We start from the raw sequence: 12,387 nt of genomic DNA, 5'->3' as shown, positions 1-12,387 counted from the left end.
TAAAGTAGTTCCTGGTATCGATTAAAATTCTGCATTTCTAACAAGCTGCATTTCTAACAACCCTGTTCCGCAGATCACATTCAGCATAAACAAACTTGGAAGAAAGACTGAGAGATTAGACTCCACTATGCAAGTCACACAAGTCTTCCTAATACCAGGTAACTCAACAACTTAAAGAAACTCAGGCCTAGTCCACCCACTTTCTGAGTGAAAAGGCACTGATGTTCCTCTAGGAATTCTGAGTGGAACTCGAAAGTGTTAATAAAGTTCTAGTTTAATCCCTTAGTTTTACAGATGAGGATATTAAGTGCCTGAGGGTGAAATCATTTGCCCATCATCACATAACTATTTAAGGGTATGGTCAGGATTTTACAGTGGTATTCTTATTAGTATCCTTTACTTGCTTCATATAAAAGAAGTCAGCCTACAACAGAAGATAGAGGGTCAGGATACCATGGGAACAGTGGAGGCATCAGAAAAGCTGGGACAGAAAACAAGGGATAATAAAACCAATGTAAGTTCAATAAATGAATCTATGGAAGAGTAGACCTCTTGCTAAGCTTTTTTTCCCTACTAAGTTTTATTTCACTAACTTCAGGTCAAATTTCCACAACTGTGTTCTGGTCAATTTACTATCCTAGCTTGGCTTCCCCAAGTGGCAGTACCAAAATATTGTGGGGTAGGGAGACGAGACCACTTTAAGAACCACTGCATTTACTCATCAAAGGGTAGAAATAGTCATTTTAATATTGATACAAGTTATTTTAAGGGACAGCATATCAAATAGGGTCATTTCCACCAGGATAGGGTATATGAGACACAAGGGTCAGGAACGATTACGGGGAGCCCCTTTTTTCCTAATGCAGTAAGTGCTCCAGATTCAGGTCCCAGGCAAAGCTCCCATTAAGCCCACCCTTCCCTTTACTGCACTAGATCAGGGCCTGACTTAGAGGACACATAGGTTCAGGGTAGGACTAAGGATTGCATTATAGACTTCTTAAGGTGTTTCATGATTAAAGAGGAACATCTCTCTCCAACAGTTATAGTTCAACCCAAGTCTTTCAGGCAGTGGAAGAAAAGACATGTAGGTTGTACAGGCTAGCAAAGCCCAAGAATGAATCAGGAAGGTCCCCAACAGTGTCACCTCTCACAGTGGACCCCTGCAGTCTCTCTCTTTGTGATCTTGACATTACATTGATCCAGATGTTGGCTTTCAACTTCCCTCTAACTCCTCCTACACAAGCTTACCAGTATGGTCCTGTTAAGTATATAAGATAGAAAGTGAACAGACAAAGATAATGCAGAAAATTCTCTAATTCAAGCATTCTCTAACATAAATGCTGCAATCTTTAGTCTGTAGTTCATGTCACCTGTTTTTCATGTTGTTTCCCTGGAAACCCTGGGAGGAACATTACTGCCTATGAATGTTTTGAACTCCCTCAAGAAAGGGAATAGGTTCTGGGACCACTGTCACTTTTCTGAGGGCATATGTTGGGAAAAGAAAGATCATATCCAAAGTGAACCTGGAGCAGAGAAGCGAAGTGGAGTAAGCATCCTTTACTTTTATGGCAAAAAATAAAGAGTTATAAAACACAAGAACACATCATCACAGCAAAAGTGATACTAGAGGAAATGACAGTAGCAAATTAAAGGCACTTCTTTTTCTGGATGGTATCTTCAAAAGGCAAAGATAGCAGGATCCACAGATGACTTCAGGAAAGTAATAGCAGCTTTCACAACCGAAGGCATGGTGGAGCCTGTGGTGAGGAAAAACAAGAAGCAGGGATGAAGGATTGCAATTAGAGGCTCCTCCAAACCTCCCAGATCATCTACCCTGAGTTGTGCTTTTATCTGTCCTCAATATCCCTGCTTTTTCTTTGCTTGCTGCCCGGATTCTCCTTGAATCTTCTCTGGCCCCAGATACACTCAGCTGCAGTGAGATAACAAACAGCCAGGAGAACACGCACCAAGTCTAGTCTTCTACTCAGCTTGGTACTGAGACAGTAAGGAGAATCAATGCCACTTGTCCTTCTCACAGTTCACACTCCCCATTTGTGTCCCTCTCCCTCCCTACTCATCCACCTTCCTTGTCCCCAATTTAATATTTCACCCTTGTCCTCCCAAGAAAAAACTAGCAGGAAGATTAGTAAAGATCTGAAGCAGGATGGTGGAGGCAGGTGACAATGGGACTCTCTTGTGGTCACCTTCTGCCAGGCCAGGGAAGGGGAAGGAGACAGGCCTTAGGATTGTGCTCCTACCTGCATGGGCACGCATCCAGGCCACGGCCTTCCTTTCCAGAAGCTCCCATTCACACTTCAAGTCCTTACCATTGTCATGCAGCCAGATCACGGCCAGGATGGTGGCCCAGCCTGAGGAATCCACAAGCTGCACAGTAGATAGAGAGCTCCAGTTGGCACAGTAAGTCCCTCAAAAGGATGCAAAAAGCTTCACTCCCTCCTCACTTAGCATCCTTCTAAATGCCACTAGATGGAGTTACCTGGTCTCTCTTTACCTCCAGATACTACTTGCAAGGCATAATGCCAGGCCTTAAACCTCAGGGCAGCAATCCATTGAGTCTCGAAATAGAAAATCCTAAGTTTTAAATCCAGTGTAACCACCAGGACAGTTCTGGAAACCCCTAAGACAAGGCCAGCTCTAGTAAGAGAAACACAGGCAAAATTGCTTTATAGTTTATAAAGTACCTTCATGAGTTTTTTTTAATTGTAACCCTTATACCCCCCCACCAAAGAAATCATGAAAAAATATCAATAAACATTTTTAAGAAAGAAAACTGATTTCATATAGAAGTATTAACAAAATGATTTGCTCAAACTTAGCTGTCTAGCAAATGACAGAAGTGAGACTAAAGGCCAAATATTCTGACTCTAGTTATGTTCTCTTATTTCTCAATAGAAAATCTCAGCCATGCAGCAGAAAATTGTCTCCCATGAGTTTCTGCTCACTGCTCCCAGCTTCAGCTTTCAGAGTCAGGAGATCAAGGGAAATTCCTATTTTATATCATGACTTTTAAAACTTGGAAATGGCTATCATGTCCTCTCTGAGTGGTCTTATTTCAGATTAGAATTCTTAATTCCTCCATTTCTTCCTTAAGAGGACTGCTTATGTCAAAGCAGTAAGCGTCCCCACGCTTGTTCTCCTAGTCTAAAAACAAAGAGCATAATGATTTTAAAAATATATCTCCTTAAATGGTCTATCTGGAGGTAAAGGTACTTATAGAATTCTACAATCACAGCCCATTTCAGGTAACCCTGTTGTCCTCCATTTCTTAGTTAAATATTCTGTTTCACATAGTTGTAGTCATCTAAAACCTCTGATTTTCATGTGCAAATGCTCTCTTCTCTACCTGTGGAGTTGGGAATTTGGAACCCAAAACAGTACTTAGCTTTTATTCCTACTATGTTGTTTTTCTTTTTTTTTAAATGAAAAATTGCAACTCATTGTTCAGAGGTTTTTTGGGAAACTGATTCTTTTGACTGATAGTTTATCTCCTAGTTTTGTCATCTACAAATAGGAAAGTCTTGGTCTTTATCTTCATCTAAATCTTCATTGAAACTGTGGACCTCCAGAGAATTCAGAGCCTGGTGGGTCTAAAAATCTGTTTCAAGTTGGAAATCAATTCATCATTCAGCGCCACGGGTTTTCAACTAATTTGTACTTGGTCCATGTTCTCATCATTAAAAAAAAAAAAATCAAATTCCTTACTGAAATTCAGATATACCAGGTCTGTTGGTTCACTTGATTCATTGGCCTGGTTACCATTCCAAAGAAGGAAATGTCAGTCTGATGTTTTTTGTTCCCAGTGCATCTAATAATCCCTGTATCCTCTTCCAAGTGTGTATGAATTATCATCTTAATTACTTTTCTAGAACAGCATTTTCCAATAAAAATATAATGCTAGAAACATATGTAATTTTAAATTTTCTAGTCGCCAAATTTTAAAAAGTAAAAGAGGTATAATTATTTTACTGATATATTTTATTTAACCCAATCTATTAAAAAGTCATCATTTTAACATGCAATCAATATAAAAATAATTATTGATGAAATGTTTTATTCCTTTTTATAAAAGTCTTTGCAATTAGTATGTATTTCCCACCATAGCACACCTCTATTGAATTAAAAATTTAGTTCCTCATTTGTATTAGCCACGTTTCAAAGGCACAATAGCCACATGTGACTAGTGGAGACCGTATTGGACAGTGGAATTGCAGAATATCTGAAATTTATTTGATCTCCTTCCACATTTTGAAAGTTTAGAATGGTATTTGTCCTTCAGGCTTTTTGCACCTGTCTCATGCCAAACAAATTCTCAATGAGCGTTAGAAGATTTTGCAAGTTACCTTGAAATTGTGGAATGCAATTTATCCTTATCAGCATATTTAAATACATCTGAAACAACTAGGTGGTTCCTAGTAACAACACTTTACCTATCCTGACTTCAGTTAACTTTTGCCAATGTCTGGACCACTTTCATCGGTATGAAGAGGAGCAATAATGAGGTTATTATTGGGGGTTCTCAAGACAGATACTCTTAGAACTGAATCTGGCTCTGCCACTGATGGGCTAGGTAAACTCAGACACATTTTTAGACCTCCCTAAACTTCAGTTTCTTCATCTATAAACAGCAACACAAACGGGATCTACCTTATTAAATTAATGTGTGAAATAAATAAGCTCATGAATATTAACTGCTTAGCACAGTGCTTGGCACAGAGTAATTGCTCACTAAATATTAGTTACATAACCAAGATGATTGGCAGGGAATACGATTGAAGTGGAAGAGGATTTTTGCTTTCCCTTTGTCATCCACCAGCAAAAAAAACCCCATCAATTCCTACTAGCTTCCCCATTAATCCCTTGCTCTTTCTGCTCTAACATGACCAGAAAAACCTTCAGCCTCTATTTATTACAAATTAATTTAGTCTATGGCCCCCTATATTTTCCTTCCTCAGGTAGGTCCTGAATCACCTCAATTCTCAATGATGACCTCTCTCTCAAAAACATACATACTCCTTTTTCCATTGAATCTTACCTCGGCAGGGTGTGCAGCCATTATTTCTTCCAAACTCATACCTAGGACCTTGGCTAGATCTTCATTCAGATCCCAGGAACCATTTGCATTTTGGTGGTAAATCAGCTGCACAAGGTGATTCTCTCCAAAGCCTTTGAGGAGAAAGAAAAGGGAAGAATGAGAAATTGTGGAGCTATCGGCACCTCAGCACACTTGAATTTAGGGCTGCTAAATTCAGAGACAAGCCACAGCAAGAATGCAATAGAAAGAAAGTCATCAGACAACATCCAGAAGATCGGTCTTCAAACCCTACTTGTGAAAGGATGCCCAGTGGAACAGGGGCTCACAGATGGTGGCAGCAGGGCTCTGCTGGGGGGCGAGGGCAGCCCGCAGGCAAGCTGTGTGAGCTGAGATGGCCAAGGGTATTTGTTCGACTAGGGGTCACCCTAGACTCCACTGGGATAGCAGGTTTCAGGGTCCTATATGATATCCTAATGAACCTAGCTAGGCTGACCCTGGGAAACATAGGGGTGGAACAAATCTGACCTTCTGCCCAGTGCTTTTCAAACAGATGAACTCCTGGGTAAGGAAAGCCACAGGCAGCAGAACACTGAAGGTTAGTTTGTCAGTCCCTATAGATTGTAGGGGTGAACCGAGGCCTGCCTCATCTGCATGGTAAGTTTCCAGGCTGGTTCTGTGGGTGGAGGAATGAATCTTTTCCAATGCATGGGGGGTCCCTTCGAGAAACATGCATCTCTTGTCATAGCTGTAACTACAAGCTTTTAGCTTGCCTAGTCCTATATATGTGACAGAAAAACATTGTTGAGAAAATGTTCCTATAAAGGTACTCACCTGGACTGTGCTGGTCCTTGTGACTTATCAACCCACAGAGACTGTAATCGTCCATCTGGAATGTCTTGGCCTTATAACACATAAGTTCCCCTCTGGGCTGAGATGCTGAAGGAGGACGGTCAGAGTGTAAGGCCTTTCGAAAACCTGAAAAAATCCAAACATTAAGACAATGGCACTCCCTGCTCTCTGCAGTGGGCAAAGGACCGTGACAATTCAAGATACATACCCTCCCATCCACACTGGCTTCAGTCACCACCCTTACTGTGCTATTTTTCTCGCATATGCCCACCTCCTGCACAAACCCTCACCCTCTGAGCTCTCCTACTGTGTCCTCTGGAACCCCTGACACATGCTAAACAATTTTTCCTGCATCTTTAGTTTTACTACAGGAGGCTTCTGCCAGCTAAGTCTCAACTTAAAACTGAATTTATCCTCCCAAAAAACTATTCTCCCTCCATCACTCTCAAATGGTTGTTGCTCAATGTACCACACTTCAAGTAGGGAGGTAGGGTTGGCAACCTCTTCAGTCCCTGATGCTGCATCCAGATCATTAAATGTGGTTTACCTTCCACATGTCGTCACTATTGTCTACTTCCAATCTCTTTGTTATTTCCGATCATTCACTAAAGTATCTGAAAACTAGACCATAGACTTCCACTCCATTAAAAGGCCTACCATCATCTTGAGATTTCATCACCCATGTAGATAGCCTATAAAATACCCTAATGCAAAGCTTCTTCAACTTCATCAAATCCAATGACTTCCACTTCATTCTACTTCTGCCACTTCCTCCCAAGCCATGAAGACCTTGTTATTATGCAGAATTGTTCCACTCATAGAAAATAAATTGAAGCTGGGCACAGTGGTTCATGCTTGTAATCCTAACACTTCAGGAGGCTGAGGTGGGAAGATCACTTGAGCCTACAAACTTGATACCAGCCTGGACAAAGTAGCAAGACCCCATCTTTATAAAAAGTTTTAAAAATTATCTGGGCACGGTGACATGTGCCTAGAGTCCCAGGCAGAAGGATCACGCAAGGCCAGAAGTTTGAGACCAGCCTAGGCAATGTAGTGAGACCTCATTTCTAAATAATATGAAAATTAAAAATTAGCCAGGCATGGTGGTGCATGTCTAGAGTCCTACCTACTCAGGATGCTGAGGTGGGAGAATCACTTTAGCCCAAGAGATCGAGGCTGCAGTGAACTACAATCACACTACTGCACTCCAACCTGGGCAGCAGAGTGAGATCCTGACTCAAAAAAAAAAAAAAAAAAAAAAAAAAAAAATTAAAAATTCCTAGTTTTAAAATATAATATCTGATTTTTCCAGTTTTCTAAGTTAGAGATTTCTGTTTTACCTGATCTTTGACCTCATCTGGACTACTAAGTTCTTGACTTCTCTACTTTTTTTCCTATATGTCAGCTTGCTTCCATCAAGCTCTCTAGTGTTACCCTAAAAACAAGCTTCCTAGCATTACCCTGACACCAAAACCAGATACAACAACAAAAGTAAAGTTACAGGCCAATATCCTTGATTAACATAGATGCACAATCCTCAACAAAATATTAGCAAACCACATTCAGAAGTACGTTAAAATGATCATGCATCATTATCAAATGTGATTCATCCAAGAGATGAAAAGTTGGTTCAATAAACATAAATTGATAAACATGGATCACACTAACATAAAAAAGGACAAAAACATGATCATTTCAATAGATGCAGAAAAAGTATTAAACAAATTCAACATCATGATAAAAACTCTCAACAAAATAGGTATAGATGAAAGGTACCTCAACATAATAAAGACAATTATGGCAAACTCACACCTAATATCATATTGAAGAGGGAAAAGTTGAAAGCATTTCCTCTAAAATCAGAAACAAGACAAGGATGCTCACTTTCACCACTTCTATTCAATATAGTACTGGAAGTCCTAGCCAGTGCAATTAGGCAAGACAAATAAATAAAAAGAATCTAGATTGGAAAAGAGGAAGTTAAACTACCCCTGTTTGCAGATGACATGATCTTAAACATAGAAAACCCTAAAGACTCTACCAAAAAAAAAAAAAAAAAAAACCTGTTAAATAGAATAAACAAACTCAGCAAAGTTGAAGGACATAAAATCAACATACAAAAGTCATTAGTGTTTCTATACACAAACAGCAAGCTCTCTCAAACAGAAATCAAGAAAACAATCTCATTTGCAATGGCTACAAAATAATTAAAACATTTAGGAATAAATTTAACTGAGGAGGTAAAACATCTCTATACTGAAAATTGTAAGACACTGATGAAGGAAATTGAAGAAGACACAAATAAATGTAAAGATATCTCATGTTCTTGGATTGGAAGAATAAATATTGCTAAAATGGCCATAATACCCAAAGCAATTTACAGATTCAATGCAATACCTATGAAAATATCAAAGACATCCTTCACAGCATTAAAAAATTGTAAATTTGTATGGAATTATAAAAACATAGTCAAAGTAACCTTGAGAAAACACACACACACACACACAAACAAAATGCTGGAGGCATCATACTATCTGACTTCAAAATATACTACAAAGCTATAGTAACCAAAACAGCATGGTACTTGCATAAAAACAGACGCTGACCAATACAACAGAAATGGAGAGCCCAGAAATAAATCCACACATTTACAGCCAACTAATTTTTGACAAAAGTGCTAAGAACACAATAGGTAAAAGACAGTCACTTCAATAAATGGCATTGGGAAAACTGGATACACACATATGAAAGAATAACATTAGACCCTTATCTCTCATCACATAGAAAAACCAACTCAAATGAACTAAAGGCTTAAGTGTAAGAGGTGAAACTATCAAACAACTAGAAGAAAACATAAGGGAAAATATATATGACATTGGTCTGGGCAATGATTTTTGGATATGACCTCAAAAGCACAGGCTACAAAAGCAAAAAATAGATAAACGAGGTTACCTCTTGTGTATAGCAAAGAAAACAATCAACAGGGTGAAGAAACAACCTATGGAATGGGAGAAAATATTTGCAAACCAAACATCTGATAAGGGTTTAATATATACAAAGTACAGAAGGAATTTAACTCAAAACCAAGAAAGCAAATAACCTTATTTAAAAATGGACAAAAGACTTGAGTAGACACTTCTCAAAAGAAGACATACAAATGGCCAATAGGTATATGAAAAAATGTTCAGCATTACCAATCATCAGGAAATTGCAAATCAAAACCACGATGAGATATCACCTCATACCTGTCAGAATGGCTATCATCAAAAAGACAAAAGATAACAAGTACTGGCGAGGATATGGGGAAAAGGGAATGCTTGCACACCATGGTGAGAATGTAAATTAGTATAGCCATTGTGGAAAACTGTGGCTCCTTAAAATGTTAAAAATGGAGCTACTATATGATCCAGCAATCCCACTGCTGGATATATACCCAAAAGAAAGGAAATCAGTAATATCAAAGAGATATCAGCACTATTCACAATAGCCAAGACATGGAATCAACCTAGGTATCCATCAGTGGATGAATGAATGATGAAAATGTACTATATATACACAATGTAACATTATTCAGCCATAAAAAACAACAAAATTCTGTTATTTGCAACAACATAGATGAACTTGGAGAACATTATGTTAAGTGAAATAAGCCAGCCACAGCCTGGATAAAATGGCAAAACCCCGTCTCTACAAAAAATACAAAAAAATTTAGCTGGGCATGGTGGCATGCACCTGTAGTCCCAGCCACTCAGGAGGCTGAGGTGGGAGGATTGCTTGAGCCTGGGAGGTTGAGGCTGCAGTAAGCCATGATTGTGCCACTGCACTCCAGCTTCGGCAACAGAGTGAGACCCTGTCTCAAAAACAAAGAAGGAAAATAAGTCCAGAACAAATACATAAAGACAGGATAGGCAAATGTATAGAGATAGAAAGTAGGTAAGTGATTACTGGGACTGGTGGAGAGGGGAGTGGAGGAGAAGATAGATGGGGTCAGGGAGAGAAATGGGAAATGTCTGTTAATAGTTATGAGGTTTATTTCTTAGGTGATGAAAATGCTCTAAAATTGATTGTGGAAATCAATGGTTGCACAGCTCTGTGAACATACTAAAACCCATTGGATTGTACACTTTAAATGGGTGAATTGTATGATATTTGAATTATATCTCAATAAAAAAGATAAATCAGCTTCAGATTAGGCAGTTTGGTTACTCAGGGTTTACCTGCACTTTCTACATTTTAACGTTTGTTTTTTTTGTTTTCTCTTGGATTATTTTAAATCTCCTTGCCAATGGGATGCATTCTAGTTCCCTGGGACAGAAAAATTTAACACTAACCAGAAATCCTAGGTGTGGAGGTATAAGGAAAACAAAGCAATTTGAGAACATTTCACAGCCCTTTCCTTTAAATAATGTGCTCAGATAGTCAGAATCTTTTATTCTATATGAGTTTGAATGGAATAAAACTCATTACCTGATTGGCATTTTATCTTCAATGGGGCAGAAGCACCCAACAGAATTGGCCTTGGGATGTCCCTATGAGCCAGAGGCCCCTGAACCGGCTTGTTGAGCTCCTTATTGATAGCAATGAAAGCTGTGAAGGAGCTTATGACACCAGACTCAAGGCTAAGGTTCAATGCATCTTTTTTATCACTTGCTGGAGTCTCCCTGAGGCCCATGTCCTTGGTCTGGAGCAAGGACTTGGCAGCAAGGCGGTGAATGGTGAGGCTGAAAGGAAAAAAAAAAGTACTGAAATGTAGGGAAAGACATCCATATACCAGTTTCTCAGGGCTCCTAAAAGTTAGGAATAGAAGAGTTAAGATAAAGTCAGATAAGGGGAGAGATAAGACTTGGGTGGTTTAGAAATAAAAAATGATTGTAGGAAAACAATTACAATGGAGCCCAGAATTAAGAGAAGAAATCTAATCCCCAAAGATGGCAGAGGAAAGAAGGAAGGAAGGAGGGAGGGAGGGAGGGAGTGAAGGAAGGAAGGAAGGAAGGAAGGAAGGAAGGAAGGAAGGAAGGAAGGAAGGAAAAACTGAATTCTCACTTGACATCAGGCTTGGGTTGTAGAGGAAATGTCACCTTATCCTCAAAAGTCTTGCCCTGGAGTGTATATTTGAGGCATACTTCTGTTGTCTCTGCTGCCTGCAAATTAGAGATGAGTAGAAATGACGGAAGAAAGAGATCATCCATGGAAGGATCAGAACAGGGGCAGGTACCCAAAACAATGTATGAAAATATCTGATGAAGAATCAGGTAGCCTAGGAAACCAGAGACCTGAAATGATGGGAAGGAAGTAGGCTAGCTATACTTGGCAAGTGCCGTCTCTGGCTGAGATTGAAATCCACCTACCAGCTTTAGTGGAATGGTCATGTGGTAGCTCTTTGACTAGAGGAACAAATAAGAATGGGAACTCACTGGCATCCTCCCGGTCAGCTGGGCATAGATGATTAATCTCTGACCCCTAAAGATGACAGTCTGTTCTGGGGAAAGCATTTTAGCAGACAGACCAGGAGGCAAATGCCAGCTCAGAGAGACATCCTCTACCACAGGCTGCAGAGAGCGTTTCAGAGTCCTGAGAGCCTAATGTGGGGAAGAGAACAGAATAAACACAAATGATACAGACAATGGCAGCTACAGTTAACTGGACATTTATTATGTATCAGATGTGATACATAATACATGTCATGCCTACTCCTCAATACTATTCTAGGAGATGGGCTTTATATATGAAGAAGCTTTGCATATGAATAAGCCAAAGCTGAAATATTTAGTAACGTAAATGTAAATAAAGAAAATGTTTGAGTAACGAGACCCTTGGAGAAGGGGATTAGATAAGAGGTGGCACCTACTGGGAAAGAGGAGCTTAGAAATACCACCAGAGGGGTCTTCTCCTTTTGCAGAAAGATGAAATGGAATAGCAATTTACTACCTCTTCTGATCCATTAGACATATCATGATTATTCCTTCTCCTTTTCTTTGTATCTTTTGCATGGAGGATGCATGTAGTACAAAAAGAGGTTCTAAAGCGCAGACCTAGAATCGCAGTCTTGACAGTCAAAGCTCTTAGTTTGTCTGTGTCTGGTCTTAAATGCAAAGGCCCAGATCCCTGTCAGCATCTTGTCTCTGAGCTTGCAGCTACTGGGACCAGATGTCATATTTCCAGATACTACAGTGGGCTTCTATTACATGAGGCCAAAAGTACCCCGACTAAGTATACAGCCTAAGGCCTTGGGGATATAGGAACAGGTATCCTTGAGGAAAGTTGCTACCCCTGCCCTTACACAGTGTTCCCCACCCCGTTCCACTTTGGTCTGGATTGCCACCTCCAGACAGACACAGTCAGTCTGTCCCTCACCTTGGACTGCATCCTGTCTTTGCCTGTGATAAATTCTGAGGTGCCCCCTGATGCCCGGGCAATACCTTTTATTAGGCTGGTGGAGGCGCCTTCTCCAATACCAAATGAGAAACACCTGCAATTGTAACAGG

The 12,387-nt window shown here is 39.8% G+C and overlaps 1 protein-coding gene across 3 annotated transcripts in view; it reads right to left on the bottom strand.

Moving 5' to 3' along the window:
* Positions 1 to 724: 724 nt before the first annotated feature.
* Positions 725 to 12,387, bottom strand: part of VWA5A (von Willebrand factor A domain containing 5A) — a 31,569-nt gene continuing 19,906 nt past the window's right edge. For all 3 annotated transcript variants that reach the window (XM_508834.8, XM_001137734.7, XM_063784594.1), the window contains 8 exons: positions 12,257 to 12,371; positions 11,317 to 11,481; positions 10,946 to 11,043; positions 10,370 to 10,623; positions 5,885 to 6,028; positions 5,054 to 5,184; positions 2,259 to 2,385; positions 725 to 1,757 (listed from right to left, as the gene is read on the bottom strand). In XM_508834.8, the coding sequence (XP_508834.6) occupies positions 1,678 to 1,757; positions 2,259 to 2,385; positions 5,054 to 5,184; positions 5,885 to 6,028; positions 10,370 to 10,623; positions 10,946 to 11,043; positions 11,317 to 11,481; positions 12,257 to 12,371 (1,114 nt within the window). In that variant the 3' untranslated portion in view covers positions 725 to 1,677. The remainder of the gene's footprint in view (positions 1,758 to 2,258; positions 2,386 to 5,053; positions 5,185 to 5,884; positions 6,029 to 10,369; positions 10,624 to 10,945; positions 11,044 to 11,316; positions 11,482 to 12,256; positions 12,372 to 12,387) is intronic.

This window comes from Pan troglodytes, chromosome 9, assembly GCF_028858775.2.
Source record: "Pan troglodytes isolate AG18354 chromosome 9, NHGRI_mPanTro3-v2.0_pri, whole genome shotgun sequence".
Taxonomy (NCBI): Eukaryota; Metazoa; Chordata; class Mammalia; order Primates; family Hominidae; genus Pan; species Pan troglodytes.
Note: the sequence above shows the minus strand (reverse complement) of the source record. Positions and strands in the feature narration are given on the sequence as shown.